This window comes from Hemiscyllium ocellatum, chromosome 45 (genome assembly GCF_020745735.1).
Source record: "Hemiscyllium ocellatum isolate sHemOce1 chromosome 45, sHemOce1.pat.X.cur, whole genome shotgun sequence".
In the NCBI taxonomy this organism is placed as follows: domain Eukaryota; kingdom Metazoa; phylum Chordata; class Chondrichthyes; order Orectolobiformes; family Hemiscylliidae; genus Hemiscyllium; species Hemiscyllium ocellatum.
The window spans coordinates 32,030,545-32,045,965 of NC_083445.1; the positions used below are offsets into that span (position 1 = coordinate 32,030,545).

The following is a 15,421-nucleotide window of genomic DNA, read 5'->3' on the forward strand; positions in this document are numbered from 1 at the left end:
GGAGCAAACCCACGCAGACACAGGGAGAATGTGCAAACTCCACACAGGCAGTCACCCGAGGCTGGAATCGAACCTGGGTCCCTGGGGCTATGAGACAGCAGTGCTAACCACTGAGCCACCGTGCCACCCGTTCTGATGAATGCCCTTTCAGCTTCACTTCTTTGCTTTCTCCTGCTGAGATTCCTCTCAATCATCCCTCTATATTTGTTATACATTCTATTTGCTCTATTTAACTCGTTTATTTTGATTCTGGATGCATTTAATCTCTATCCTGCCTTTATGTATTTTATTTCTCAATCCAGCATGTGATCTGAAATTATTCAAACTAATGACTTCTTTTGCAGAAAGATGCAGTACTCCGGTGAGTAACTTGCAATATCTCCTGAGCGCACTCATCAGGTGTAGTGACCCTTTAAATGAATCATATTGAATTTGACAGACCAATCAATAAAGGCCGTTTGTTCAAGTACAAAACTGAAACAAAGTTCAGTGAAAGGGCATGATTGTGCTGCTTCGGCATATTTATCAGCATCTTGGCTGACCAAAGAAATGTAACAACTTAAAGTTAGGTCTTTAGCACCATCCAAGTGTTAACTCTCAGGAGGATTCCCTGAAGCCAGAGTTACTGAGCTCACAGTCACTGCATTTGCAAATTTAAAGACTCAGCAGGACACTGACGTGGGACAGGAGCTGCAGGTGGAGTTTGTCGGCTTGAAATACAAATCTGGTTCATATCCTGACTGATCTGGGATCAGTGACAGCTCCCTCGAGTGAGGTTCTTCTTTAAAGGGTGTGCTGTCAAAATTCGTCCAACACAGACTGGGGAAGCAGGGACTGGCAGGTCAAGACGGTGGGATGTGCGGCCAAGGAAGTAACCAAGGATCAAGAAAAGCTAACTAAGAAAGGAAATGCAAAATAAAAGGAGGCTTGCATCTCTGAATGAACGTGTCCTCAGAACAAATCAGACTTTGCTTCCTGATTACAAAAATGTTCCTGAGCAGACACAGACATGATCACTGTAGACAATGTGGAAAGTAGAACTCTGCACCATTGGCTAATCCTGGAGAATGGTTGTTAAACAGGATATGGAATATTCCAGCAACATTCCTTCGCACACAAGTGCTGCAAGATTTCATGTATTTTCGGTACAGTCAGGATTGCAGAAACAATGGCAGCTCATTAATAACAGGAAATGGCAGGAATGAAGCACCAGTTCCTGTGCCTACCCATTACAACTTGGAAACATGGGGAATTGCTTCTTACTGCGTTGTTTCTGGATTAGTGGTGCTGGAGGAGCACAGCAGTTCAGGCAGCATCCGAGGAGCAGTAAAAGCCCTTCATCAGGAATAAAGGCAGTGAACCTGAAGGGTGGAGAGATAAGCTAGAGGAGGGTGGGGGTGGGGAGAAAGTAGCGTAGAGTACAATGGGTGAGTAGGGGAGGGGATGAAGGTGATAGGTCAGGGAGGAGGGTGGAGTGGATAGGTGGAAAAGGAGCTAGGCAGGTAGGACAAGTCCGGACAAGTCATGGGGACAGTGCTGAGCTGGAAGTTTGGAACTAGGGTGAGGTGGGGGAAGGGGAAATGAGGAAACTGTTGAAGTCCACATTGATGCCCTGGGGTTGAAGTGTTCCGAGGCGGAAGATGAGGCGTTCTTCCTCCAGGTGTCTGGTAGTGAGGGAGCGGCGGTGAAGGAGGCCCAGGACCTCCATGTCCTCGGCAGAGTGGGAGGGGGAGTTGAAATGTTGGGCCACGGGGCACATGTCCCGGTGATGTTCCCTAAAGCTCTCTGCTAGGAGGCGTCCAGTCTCTCCAATGTGGAAGAGACCGCATTAGGAGCAACGGATACAATAAATTAATAAATAAATATTGGTGGATGTGCAGGTAAAACTTTGATGGATGTGAAAGGCTCCTTTAGAGCCTTGGATAGAGGTAAGGGAGGAGGTGTGGGCACAGGTTTTACAGTTCCTGCGGTGGCAGGGGAAGGTGCCAGGATGGGAGGGTGGGTTGTAGGGGGGCGTGGACCTGACCAGGTAGTCACGGAGGGAACGGTCTTTGCGGAAGGCGGAAAGGGGTGGGGAGGGAAATATATCCATGATGGTGGGATCGTTTTGGAGATGGCGGAAATGTCGGCGGATAATTTGATTTACGCAAAGGTTGGTAGGGTGGAAGGTGTGCACCAGGGGCGTTCTGTCCTTGTTACGGTTGGAGGGGTGGGGTCTGAGGGCAGAGGTGCGGGATGTGGACGAGATGCGTTGGAGGGTATCTTTAACCACGTGGGAAGGGAAATTTTGGTCTCTAAAGAAGGAGGCCATCTGGTGTGTTCTGTGGTGGAACTGGTCCTCCTGGGAACAGATACAGCGGAGGCGGAGGAATTGGCAATACAGGATGGCATTTTTGCAAGAGGTAGGGTGGGAAGAGGTACAATCCATACAGCCGTGGGAGTCGGTGGGTTTGTAAAAAATGTCAGTGTCAAGTTGGTCGTCATTAATGGAGATGGAGAGGTCCAGGAAGGGGAGGGAGGTGTCAGAATGGTCCAGGTAAATTCAAGGTCAGGGTGGAATGGTGAAGTTGATTAATTGCTCAACCTCCTCGCGGGAGCACGAGATGGCACCGATGCAGTCATCAATGTAGCGGAGGAAGAGGTGGGGAGTGGTGCCGGTGTAATTATGGTAGATCAACTGTTCTACGTAGCCAACAAAGAGACAGGCATAGCTGGGGCCCATACAAGTGCCCATGGCTACCTCTTTGGTCTGGAGGAAGTGGGAGGATTCGAAGGAGAAATTGTTAAGGGTGAGGACCAGTTTGGCCAAATGAATGAGAGTGTCGGTGGAAGGGTACTGTTGGGGACGTCGGGAGAGGAAAAAACGGAGGGCTTGGAGGTCATGGCGGATGGAGGTGTAGAGGGATTGGATATCCATGGTGAAGATGAGACGTTGAGGGCCGGGGAAACGGAAGTCTTGGAGGAGTTTGAGGACGTGGGTGGTGTCTCGAATATATGTGGGGAGTTTCTGGACTGGGGGGATAGGACAGTGTCGAGGTAGGTAGAGATGAGTTCTGTAGGGCAGGAGCATGCTGAGACAATGGGTTGGCCAAGGTGGTCAGGCTTGTGGATCTTGGGAAGGAGGTAGAACCGGGCAGTGCGGGGTTCCCGGACTATGAGGTTGGAAGCTGTGGGTGGGGGGGGTGGGGGGGAGATCTCCTGAGGTGATGAGGTTCTGTCTGGTCTGGGAGATGACGGTTTGCTGATGGGGGGAGGGGTCATGGTCGAGGGGACGGTAGGAAGAGGTGTCCTCGAGTTGGCGTTTGGCTTCAGCAGTGTAGAGGTCAGTGCGCCAGACTACCACTGCACCCCCTTTATCCGCTGGCTTAATGGTGAGGTTGGGATTGGAGCAGAGGGATTGGAGGGCTGCGTGTTGTGAGGGTGAGAGGTTGGAGTGGGGGAGGGGGGGGGGTAGACAGGTTGAGGCAGTTAATGTCCTGGCGGCAGTTGGAAATGAAGAGGTCAAGGGCACGTAATAGGCCAGCGCGGGGTGTCCAGGTGGATGCAGTGTGTTGGAGGTGGGCGAAGGGGTCCTGGGAAGGTGGGCGGGAGTCCTGATTGTGAAAGTAAGCTCGGAGGCGGAGGAAGTGTTTAACATCACGGCGTGTATTAAATTCATTGATGCGTAGACGGAGGGGGGTGAAGGGGAGTCCTTTGCGGAGGACGATCATTCGTCCTCAGTGAGGGGGAAGTCTGGAGGGATGGTGAAAACTCGGCAGGGCTGGGAGCTGGGATCTGGTCTGGGTGTAGAGCTGGAAGCGGGGGTGGAGCCAGTAACTAGAGTGGGTGTTGTGGTGGGGGGAAATGGGGGTGGAGTCATGAGCAGGGGTAGTGTTCCCCTCAGGGTTCTGGGGGGTGGGGATAGTGACAGTGCGATCTGTGGGGGGTGTCAGCAGAATGCAGTTGAGTGGCGCTGGTGGGGATGGAAATGGTGGTGACCACGGCAGTAGGGGTGGCAGAAGTCACTGAACATGTGACATCAGCGATGATGTGAGGGGCAGAAGTGATGTTGTGTGTGATGCATGAGGAATTGTGAGGGGTGGAAGTGGCTGTGGGAGTGGCCATGATGGGGGCAGAAGTGACATCATCAATCAGCGTGGGGGTGGCAGCTGCACCAGCTGCATGGCTAATGGCTTCCGAGCAGTTCCAGAGGCCAGGGGAATCTTCTGGAATGTTTGAGGAGCGCTGATTATGGGGGTGGGTGGATAAAAGTTTGTTGTGCTTACAGTTTTTGATGTTTGAGTTGGAGTTGAAATACTGTTTGTTGAGAGTATGAATTCTCCTGAGGATGTAGTACAGAGTGGGTCCTTTGCAGTTCTGGGAGAGTGTGGCCCTCAGCTGAGGCAGGGCTGACTGTAGAGAGGTTCGGGGCCGGCGCATTGCTGCGAGCGTGGAGCGGAGGGTCTTGAAGGAGAACCGTTGCTGATGTTTTTGAATCTGTAGTCTGTACTGTTTGTCCTGTTCGGGTTTAAAGGTGGTCCTGAGTCCGTGTGGGATGGTTGGTGTGGGATGTGTTGGTTACATCACTTACTGCGTTATACCAGCAGCACAATCACTGCATAGCTCACTGGCCCTGCTCTTTCCCCTTCACGACTGGGAGGAGACAAATGCTTTGTTTTAAAATGGGGAGGTGGGGGACAGGAATGGAGAAGATATTAGCAAGATCCTTTTGAGAATAGGGTTTCAGTGACTAAACGCTTTTTCGTGATTCACTGGGACACTAAGAATGACTTAAATCTCAGACAGAGATAAAAGCTCCTCTGGGGGAAGGAGCTGTACAGTTCAGTTATTTCCTGTTGGCAGAGACAGAGACGATGATTACATTTACCTGAGACATTCCTTCCATATCAAGCTGCATCAGTTCCACCTGATTAAACTGAAGGATGGCCATCCCAATGCGGAACACGATTTCCAAGCCCTGTCAACACAAGAATGCACTTCAAAGTAAACCGAGAGTTTGCAAAAGGTAACAAAGCCAGGACACAAAACACAAAATGGAAAGCCAGCCATGCCAATAACTTTCTTTGTTTAGCCACACTAATTTCAGGAATAGTTTCCGGGTACCAAATTAAAACAGGCTGTGTTGTCATTGTCACACTGCTAACCACTTCCCCATTTAAATACCACTGATCGAGTACAAACTTTATGAGACCTAATTTGGGTCTGAAGGAATGCCTGAGACCTAATGAAAGGAGGGAACAAGTAATGGCTTTTTAAACTGATAGTTTGAATCAGTTGTACAAATTTAGGTAAATCAATGTGGTGAGTATTTTATGCAGTGTGGCAAATTAAAGTAAGCTCTTAGTGTGGACTTGAATTCTGTTCAAATACAATTTCTTTTGGAGTATAATAGCTAATCCATAATGCTAATGCTAGCCAAGTAAAATAGGATGTGAAGGATTCGCATTAATGAAGGGGTGACCCAACATAATTGAAATTATTGCAATGGTTAGACTCTACAAGTTCCATGACATGGTGGTCATGCATCACAGGTTACAGGACTGCAACGTATTCACTGGGTCACAACAACAAACCACATTTAGCTCAAATCAAACATACCATCTTATTTCTCTCCTCTTCAAAATGACTGAGGAAAGAAGTTGACTTAAAATATTTTGCATATTTCATTTCCACACCCTGGGCAAAGATAGTACAGTACACAAAATGTGTAACTTTGCAGAGTTTAGAGCAGCCGTCAAAGTAGACGGAGGGAAAGAATTGCATTCAGAAGATTTGCCATCAGCATGAAGACAACGGGTTAGCCTCCTAATTCCCAGAAGCTGCAACGTCCGACTCTCAATGGCAAATCTCCTTGGGAACAGCTCATCTTAAGACATTGGATCTGAACTTTGTAATCAGTGTCTTGCTGGGAGAGGGTGGCAAGTATTTGTAGGGGGTAGAAAGTTGCAGAATGGGCCAGTAGCAGGCGTTCAGAGGTGATGGAGAAAGAGAAAACAATTAGGATATCTTGCTTTGAATCAAGTCACTCCTTCTGAACACCATGTCACACAAGAATGACGATAAGGGAATTAGCTCAGTTTTGTGCGAACGGTGTCTCGGGCTTGTTTGCTGCTTTATACTTTTTCAACAAACGGTTCCACTTTGAAAGCCATAGTGGAAACAGAGGCCAGAAAGAGTGCTCAGTGAGAAATGCACATGAACCCCCACTGTGTGCAGCTCAGGAGTTGTTGCTGATTATCCAGACTACCCAGAAGCAGGGATACTCCCTGCATTGTACAGAAATGTATTCTATTTTGCAATCACTAGGCTTTGTCGAAATTAAGCCATTTCCCTTGCCAACAATCCTTTAATAAGCCCTTAAAAAACATGAAGTTTCTCCTCAAATAATATACAAGAAATTTCCAAGTCACCGTGAACCTCAGTATTCAATAAGTCAACATAAAAGTGACTGATTTGAACTAGAGCCCTGAACACCAGTCAGACACGCTGTGAATGGTTGCTTGTTTGACTTGGTGCTGGTAATGAGCTGCTATACCATCCATCACATCTCTAGTTAGGTGGTTTGTGATTACATCTGGGAAAGGCCAGATCCACATCACAGGAGGAAAGGAGGAGAAATAAACATTTCAGGGAGAGAATGCAACAGGATCTGGACCAGGTAGGCCAATGGGCTGAGAAGTGGCAGATGGAGTTTAATTCAGATATATGCGAGGTGCTGCATTTTGGGAAAGCAAATCTTAGCAGGACTTATACACTTAATGGTAAGGTCCTAGGGAGTGTTGCTGAACAAAGAGACCTTGGAGTGCAGGTTCATAGCTCCTTGAAAGTGGAGTCGCAGGTAGATAGGATAGTGAAGAAAGCACTTGGTATATTTTCCTTTATTGGTCAGAGTATTGAGTACAGGAGTTGGGAGGTCATGTTGCGGCTGTACAGGTCATTGGTTAGGTCACTGTTGGAATATTACGTGCAATTCTGGTCTCCTTCCTATCGGAAAGATGTTGTGAAACTTGAAAGGGTTCAGAAAGATTTACAAGGATGTTGCCAGGGTTGGAGGATTTGAGCTACAAGGAGAGGCTGAACAGCCTGGGGCTGTTTTCCCTGGAGCGTCGGAGGCTGAGGGGTAACCTTATAGAGGTGTACAAAATTATGAGGAGCATGAATAGGATAAATAGGCAAAGTCTTTTCCCTGGGGTCAGGGAATCCAGAACTAGAGGGCATAGGTTTAGGGTGAGAGGGGAAAGATATAAAAGAGACCTAAAGGGCAACTTTTTCACACAGAGAGTGGTACGTGTATGGAATGAGCTGCCAGAGGATGTAGTGGAGGTTGGTACAATTGCAACATTTAAAAGGCATTTGGATGTGTATATGAATAGGAAGCGTTTGGAGTAATATGGGCCTGGTGCTGGCAGGTGGGACTAGATTAGGTTGGGATATCTAGTCGGCATGGACGGTTGGACCGAAGGGTCTGTTTCCATGCTGTACATCTCTATGACTCTATGAGATGACACTCCAACATGTTTAGTGCATCTCTGAGACTGCACCAAGCATGGCTTGATCTCTCTCAAAGATATGGTGTTAGAGTTTTTGGAACTGTGAAAGGGATGCTCACAGAGAGCTACAATGCACTCTCCAAAGCCAGATAAACCCCAACATGGGACACACCGATTGCAGAGGGCTGCACCCATCTCTCCTCATGTTAATGAGGTCTGACATGAACTGAGGAAAGTAAGTGTAACACTCAGTCATGGCATTCACTTTCATTTGACTCTACTGGAGTTCAATCAGACTGATGGCTCTGCAAAGATCTTACCTCATACATAAATATGTCAAATATTCTGGTAGCTAACGGCAGTGAAAACGTGGTGAGGAAAATGGTCAGGAACCAGGAAGATGCATACATTGACGTATGGAAACTCTGCGACCGAAAGTGCACGTACAATTCAGGTAATTGGTCCTAAAATAGACAAAAAAGATGATATTTAAACCAATACTGAACACAGAAGCAGATCAGCTTTGAATAAGCAAAGAATGAGGTCAGCCTGGCTACCAGGTCATTTCCTCTGGATTTTGGAATTCTAGTTTAGCTTATCCAAGGAAAAATAATTAATTAACTCAAGTATATTCTGGCCTCATTATTATTCCCTTTAACACACTGCTATTGTGGAGGAGTTTCTTATGTAAACTGACTGCCTATTTCCTGCGTTGTATATAATTGGGATCTTTCAGAAATTACAGAGGAGGAGATTTACCAGGATGGTTCCAAGATTGAGGAATTTTAGCTGCAATGCTAAGTTGAAGAAGCTGTAGTTAGTCTTCACAGAACAAAGGGGATTAAGGAGAGATTTGATCGTGGTTTATGACCAGGTTCAATAAGGCAGACAAGGAAAGGCTGCTCCCATTAGATCACGGCTTAAGGACGAATGGGTTACAGAGGAATGGGCTTGGCCAATCAGCCACAGCAAGAACATTTCTACACAGCAACTGCTAATGACCCGTGAGTGCAGTCAAAGTGGAGAGGAGAACAAGCTCAAAAAAGTAAATGGTTGGCTATTTGCCAGCAATGCATTTACAGGGCTAAAGGGAAACAGCAGGGGAATGGGGCTAATTGGATTACAGTCTAGATTAGAGTGGTGCTGGAAATGCACAGCAGGTCAGGCAGCAACTGAGCAGCAGGAAAATCGAAGTTTTGGGCAAACGCCCTTCATCAGGAATGAAGGTAGGGAGCCTCCGGGATGGAGAGATAAATGGGGGGGTGGGGGGGCTTGGGAGAAAGTAGCAAAGAGTACACTAATTGGATAAAGATGATAGGTCAGAGAAGAGGGTGGAGCAGATAGGTGGGAAGGAAGCTTGGCAGATGGTACAGGTCATGAGGATGGTGCTAAGCTGGAAGGTTGGGACTGGGGTAAGGTGGGGGGAGGGGAAATGGGGAAAGTGGTGAAGTCCACATTGATGCCCTGCTGTTGAAGTGTTCCAAGGTGGAAGATGAGGCGTTGTTCCTCCAGGTGTCGGGTGGTGAGGGAGCGGTGGTGGAGGCGGCCCAGGACTTGCATGTTCTCGGCAGAGTGGGAGAGGGAGTTGAAATGTTCAGCCACAGGGCAGTGGGGCCTCCAGTTAATTGGATCACACTACCAAGGGCTGGCATGGTCTTGATGGGCCAATGGCCACCTTCTGCATCATACTGACTGAATTTGACAAAGTACGTAATTGGCCATCTGCACTTTGAGGCAGCTTGTGACCATGAAAGGATGACAGAAACAGAAGCTTAGCTTCATTCCAACGGCAACGTACAGTCCACACGTCAAATCTGAGGAGTGAAAAGTGGAGGTCAATTCTAACTAATACTACTACTCAGACCAGCAGTCGGACAGTCAAATGATTAAAGCAGCAACGATGAGGGTCTCGAGCACAAGGCATGATCTGAATGCAGTGGATTTGGTAATTTGCAGCTGGGACCAGGAATCATTGGTACAGGGGGAAAAGGGTGGTCCCATCACGCCTTACACACTCTATGGCAAAGCAGTTGGGTTTAGTCTCACATCGGCCTTCCTCCTCGAGCACTGCTGCCTCACAGCGCCTGTAGACCCGGGTTCAATTCCCGACTCAGGCGACTGACTGTGTGGAGTTTGCACGTTCTCCCCGTGTCTGCGTGGGTTTCCTCCGGGTGCTCCGGTTTCCTCCCACAGTCCAAAGATGTGCGGGTCAGGTGAATTGGCCAAGCTAAATTGCCTGTAGTGTTAGGTAAGGGGCAAATGTAGGGGTATGGGTGGGTTGCGCTTCGGCGGGTCGGTGTGGACTTGTTGGGCCAAAGGGCCTGTTTCCACACTAAGTCTAATCTAATCAAAAACCCACCGACTCATTCACCCTCAAGTACCTGCACGATGATCTTGGAAAGTTACTGACAGAAGCAGCTCCCATTCAGCATTCCAGACACCAACAAATTTGAATTTTAAAAAATATCTAAAGTTCATCTTTCTATATTTTGCCAGTGTTTTTATTGGCCAAAACAAACTAAATATGCTTTGATTATTCTCCTTCATCAGCTTGAAATGATCTTAACCTGCTCTGTACCAAGGAGTTAAAAAGCACAACAGGTTATAGTCCGACAGGTTTATTTGGAAGCACGAGAGAACATTCCTAACCTTTCTGACATTGCTTGGTGACAGACATTCCTCATCCCTGATCAATAATCTCGGAACCCATTCAAAGTTTGTTGCATTTTTCCTGAAATGGGACGCTCAGGATCCTCCACAATATTTCAGCAGAGGCCTAACCAGTAATCTTATAAAATTTGTATATGATCTTTGATTCAATAATCTATTTCTCGATTTCTCGATCCTAGTAACAGATATTGTTTTCAGCAGTCTGATAACCAAGGCACTGAGCTCATTCCAGCATTCTTAAAACGTCTCCATTTAAAACAGATTCATTTCCCCTGTTAGTTCTCCCAAAGTGCAGTACTTACCAGAGGAGGAGAAAGTCCGGACTGCAGACTTCACATTCCCGGTGCGGCCTAATCCACTGCCCTGTCATTCTGAAGCCTGGAACTAGCCACATCACAATACTACTTTGGCAGGTTTCACATGATCTCCAAACTTGGTGTTGCTCTCTACACCTCAGTCCATATCATTTATAAAAATTAAAAGGAGGAATGGACTCAAAGCTAGTCTTTGGAAACAGTACTGGATATGACCTCCTAGTTTAATAAAGATCCACCCCACAACTCTTTCCTTTCTGCCCTGAGGAATTGTACGCAAAGCCATCTCTCCAAGGTACGACAGCACTCCACCTGCAAGTTCCCATCGAAGCTGCTCATCATCCAGACTTGGAAATACATGGTCATTCCTTCAGTGTTGTTGGGTCAGAATCCTGGAGTTCCCTCCCTAGTGAAACTGTGGGTCTTCCAACAGGACCTGATTCAAGGCTGCACCTCACTAGGGAAATGAGGGACAGGCAATTAATGCTGACCCAGCCAGCGACGGACGGACGAATGAATGAATGAACGAAAAAACCCAGCTGGTTCAGCAGTACCCATCAGGCAGGGCCCGGCTCTCTGTGATTTCACAGACAGTGTGCCATTGACCCGAAACCCTCGAATCAATTAGAGATAGACAATTAACAGTACTCCGAATCAAAACCCAAAGGCAAGAGTAGAACAAATGCAAGCTAGGAGGTAAAAACAGACCACTATTGGAAACAGTCACAGCCTGCAGCACAAGGGAAGAATAAAACAGTATTGTTCCAGCTAGACTTCTCATCTACCCAGAGTCTAGATTAGAGCGGTGCTGGAAAAGCACAGGTCAGGCAGCATCCGAGGAGCAGGAAAATTGTCGTTTTGGACAAAAGCCCTTCATGAGGAATGAATCATTCCTGATCAGTTCATTTCTGATGACGGGCTTTTGCCCGAGGTGTTGATTTTTCTGCTCCTCGGATGCTGCCTGACCTGCTGTGCTTTTCCAGCACCACTCTAATCTAGACTCTGATCTCCAGTATCTCAAAATGGTCCTCACTTTTGCCTTTCTCATCTACCCAGACAAAGGAAAGGCCATCAGCTGGAAATAATAACTGTTTCTCTCCTGATAAATACAGTGAGGACCTGAGTATTCCCGGCATTTCCTACGTTTATATTAGTTTCCCGGTAGGAGCAGCATTTTGTGCTCTTGTACTGTATGACCTTCAACCCCTAATCTCGCTCTCTCTCTCTCTCTCAGGATATCTTCAGTCACAAAGATGGACAGCACAGAAAAAAACCCCTTTGTTCCAACTTGCCCAAGCCAACCACACACCTTAAACTAATCTTGTCCAACCTGCCAGCTTGCAGCCCATATCCCTCTAAACCCTTCCTATTCATACACCCAGCCAGATGCATTTTGAATGCTGTCATTGTACTAATCTTTTCCACTTCCTCTGGCAGCTCATTCCATACATGCACCACTCCGAGTGAAAAAGTTGTCCCTTAGGTCCCTTTTAAATTTTTTCCCTCTCACCGGAAACCAATGTCCTCTAGTTTTGGACTACCCCACCCCAGGGAAAAGATCTTGTCTATTTACCCTATCCATGCCCCTCCTGATTTTACAAACCTCTATAAAAAGGTCATCCCTCAGCATCCAACACTCCAGGGAAAAAAAGAAGCCTCTCCCTATAGCTCAGATCCTCCAATCCCGGCAACATGCTTGTCTCTTCTGAACCCTTTCAAGTTTCACAACATCTTTCCGATAGGAAGGAGACCAGAATTGCACACAATATTCCAACAGTGGCCTAACCAATGTCCTGTACAGCTGCAACATCACCTCCCAACTCCTGTACTCAATACTCTGCCCAATAAAGGAAAGCATACCAAACGCCTTCTTCACTATCCTATGGTGGTGAGCAAGTTGTTGGAGGGAATCCTGAGGGACAGGATGTACATGTATTTGGAAAGGCAAGGGTTGAAAAATGTGTTGCTGGAAAAGCACAGCAGGTGAGGCAGCATCCAAGGAGCAGGAGAATCGACGTTTTGGGCAGAAGCTCCTTCCACCTATCGCATTCCCAACACCCCTCCCCCAAGTCCCTCCTCCCTACCTTTTATCTTAGCCTGCTTGGCACACCTTCCTCATTCCTGAAGAAGGGCTTGTGCCCGAAACGTCGATTCTCCTGCTCCTTGGATGCTGCCTGACCTGCTGCGCTTTTCCAGCAACACATTTTCAGCTCTGATCTCCAGCATCTGCAGTCCTCACTTTCTCCTTTGGAAAGGCAAGTCGGGATAGTCCACATGGCTTTGTGCGTGGGCAATCATACCTCACTAACTTGATTGAGGTTTTTGAAGAAGTAGTAAAAGATGATTGATGAGGGAAGAGCAGTAGATGAGATCTATATAGACTTCAATAAGGCGTTCGACAAGGTTCCCCATGGGAGACTAGTTAGCAAGGTTAGATCTCATGGAATACAGGGAGAACTAGCCATTTGGATACAGAACTGGCTCAAAAGTAGAAGACAGAGGGTGGTGGTGGAGGGCTGTTTTTCAGACTGGAGACCTGTGACCAGTGGACTGCCACAAAGATTGGTGTTGAGTCCACTACTTTTCATCATTTATATAAATTATTTGGATGCGAGCATAAGAGGTACAGTTAGTAAGTTTGCAGATGACACCAAAATTGGAGGTGTAGTGGACAGCGAAGAGGGTTACCTCAGATTACAACAGGATCTGGACCAGATGGGCCAATGGGCTGAGAAGTGGCAGATTGAGTTTACATAGAACATAGAACAATACAGCACAGAACAGGCCCTTCGGCCCACGATGTTGTGCCGAACATCTATCCTAGATTAAGCACCCATCCATGTACCTATCCAATTGTCGCTTAAAGGTCACCAATGATTCTGACTCTACCACTCCCACGGGCAGCGCATTCCATGCCCACACCACTCTCTGGGTAAAGAACCCACCCCTGACATCTCCCCTATACCTTCCACCCTTCACCTTAAATTTATGTCCCCTTGTAACACTCTGCTGTACCCGGGGAAAAAGTCTCTGACTGTCTGCTCTATCTATTCCTCTGATCATCTTATAAACCTCTATCAAGTCACCCCTCATCCTTCGCCGTTCCAACGAGAAAAGGCCGAGAACTCTCAACCTATCCTTGTACGACCTAGTCTCCATTCCAGGCAACATCCTGGTAAATCTTCTCTGCACCCTCTCCAAAGCTTCCACATCTTTCCTAAAGTGAGGCGACCAGAACTGCACACAGTACTCCAAATGTGGCCTAACCAAGGTCCTATACAGCTGCAACATCACCTCACGACTCTTGAATCCCTCTGCTAATGAACGCTAATACACCATGGGCCTTCTTACAAGCTCTATCCACCTGAGTGGCAACTTTCAAAGATCTATGAACATAGACCCCAAGATCCCTCTGCTCCTCCACCTTACTAAGAACCCTACCGTTAACCCGGTATTCCACATTCTTATTTGTTCTTCCAAAATGGACAACCTCACACTTGGCAGGGTTGAACTCCATCTGCCACTCCTCAGCCCAGCTCTGCATCATATCTAAGTCCCTTTGCAGCCGACAACAGCCCTCCTCACTGTCCACAACTCCACCAATCTTCGTATCATCTGCAAATTTACTGACCCACCCTCCGACTCCCTCATCCAAGTCATTAATAAAAATTACAAACAGCAGAGGCCCCAGAACTGATCCCTGCGGAACTCCACTTGTAACTGGGCTCCAGGCTGAATATTTACCATCTACCACCACTCTCTGACTTCGACCGGTTAGCCAGTTTTCTATCCAACTGGCCAAATTTCCCACTATCCCATGCCTCCTGACTTTCCGCATAAGCCTACCATGGGGAACCTTATCAAATGCCTTACTAAAATCCATGTACACTACATCCACTGCTCGACCCTCATCCACATGCTTGGTCACCTCCTCAAAGAATTCAATAAGACTTGTAAGGCAAGACCTACCCTTCACAAATCCGTGCTGGCTGTCCCTAATCAAGCAGTGTCTTTCCAGATACTCATAAATCCTATCCCTCAGTACCCTTTCCATTACTTTGCCTACCACAGAAGACTAACTGACCTGTAATTCCCGGGGTTATCCCTATTCCCTTTTTTGAACAGGGGCACAACATTCGCTACTCTCCAGTCCCCTGGTACCACCCCCGTTGACAGTGAAGATGAAAAGATCATTGCCAACGGTACTGCAATTTCCTCTCTTGCTTCCCACATCATCCTAGGATATATTCCGTCAGGCCCGGGGACTTGTCTATCCTCAAGTTGTTCAAAATGCCCAACACATCTTCCTTCCTAACAAGTATCTCCTCTAGCTTACCAGTCCGTTTCACACTCTCCCCTTCAACAATACGGTCCCTCTCGTTCGTAAATACTGAAGAAAAGTACTCATTCAAGACCTCTCCTATCTCTTCCGACTCAATACACAGTCTCCCACTGCTGTCCTTGATCGGACCTACCCTCGTTCTCGTCATTCTCATGTTTCTCACATACGCATAAAATGCCTTGGGGTTATCCTTGATCCTATCCACCAAGGATTCTTCATGCCCTCTCTTAGCTCTCCTAATCCCTTTCTTCAGGTCCCTCCTGGCTATCCTGTATCCCTCCACTGCTCTGTCTGAACCCTGTTTCCTCAACCTTATGTAAGCCTCCTTCTTCCTCTTTACTAGACATTCAACCTCCCTCGTCAACCAAGGCTCCCTCACACGACCATTTCTTTCCTGCCTGACAGGTACATACATATCAAGGACACGTCGTATCTGCTCCTTGAAAAAGTTCCACATTTCCACCACATCCTTCCCTGACAGCCTATGCTCCCAACTTATGCTCCTCAAATCCTGTCTTACAGCATCGTAATTTCCCTTCCCCCAACTGTAAAATCTACCTTGTTGTGTGCACCTATCTCTCTCCATAACCAAGGTGAAAGTCACA

At 47.3% G+C, this 15,421-nt stretch overlaps 1 protein-coding gene across 12 annotated transcripts in view; it reads right to left on the reverse strand.

Moving 5' to 3' along the window:
- The window catches only part of LOC132836039 (EVI5-like protein), a 313,206-nt gene that overhangs the window by 155,353 nt on the left and 142,432 nt on the right, over positions 1-15,421 (reverse strand). For 11 of the 12 annotated variants that reach the window (XM_060855265.1, XM_060855263.1, XM_060855261.1 and 8 more), the window contains 2 exons: positions 7,811-7,954; positions 4,868-4,957 (listed from right to left, as the gene is read on the reverse strand). In XM_060855265.1, the coding sequence (XP_060711248.1) occupies positions 4,868-4,957; positions 7,811-7,954 (234 nt within the window). The remainder of the gene's footprint in view (positions 1-4,867; positions 4,958-7,810; positions 7,955-15,421) is intronic. The other variant, XM_060855271.1, reaches the window with a different exon arrangement.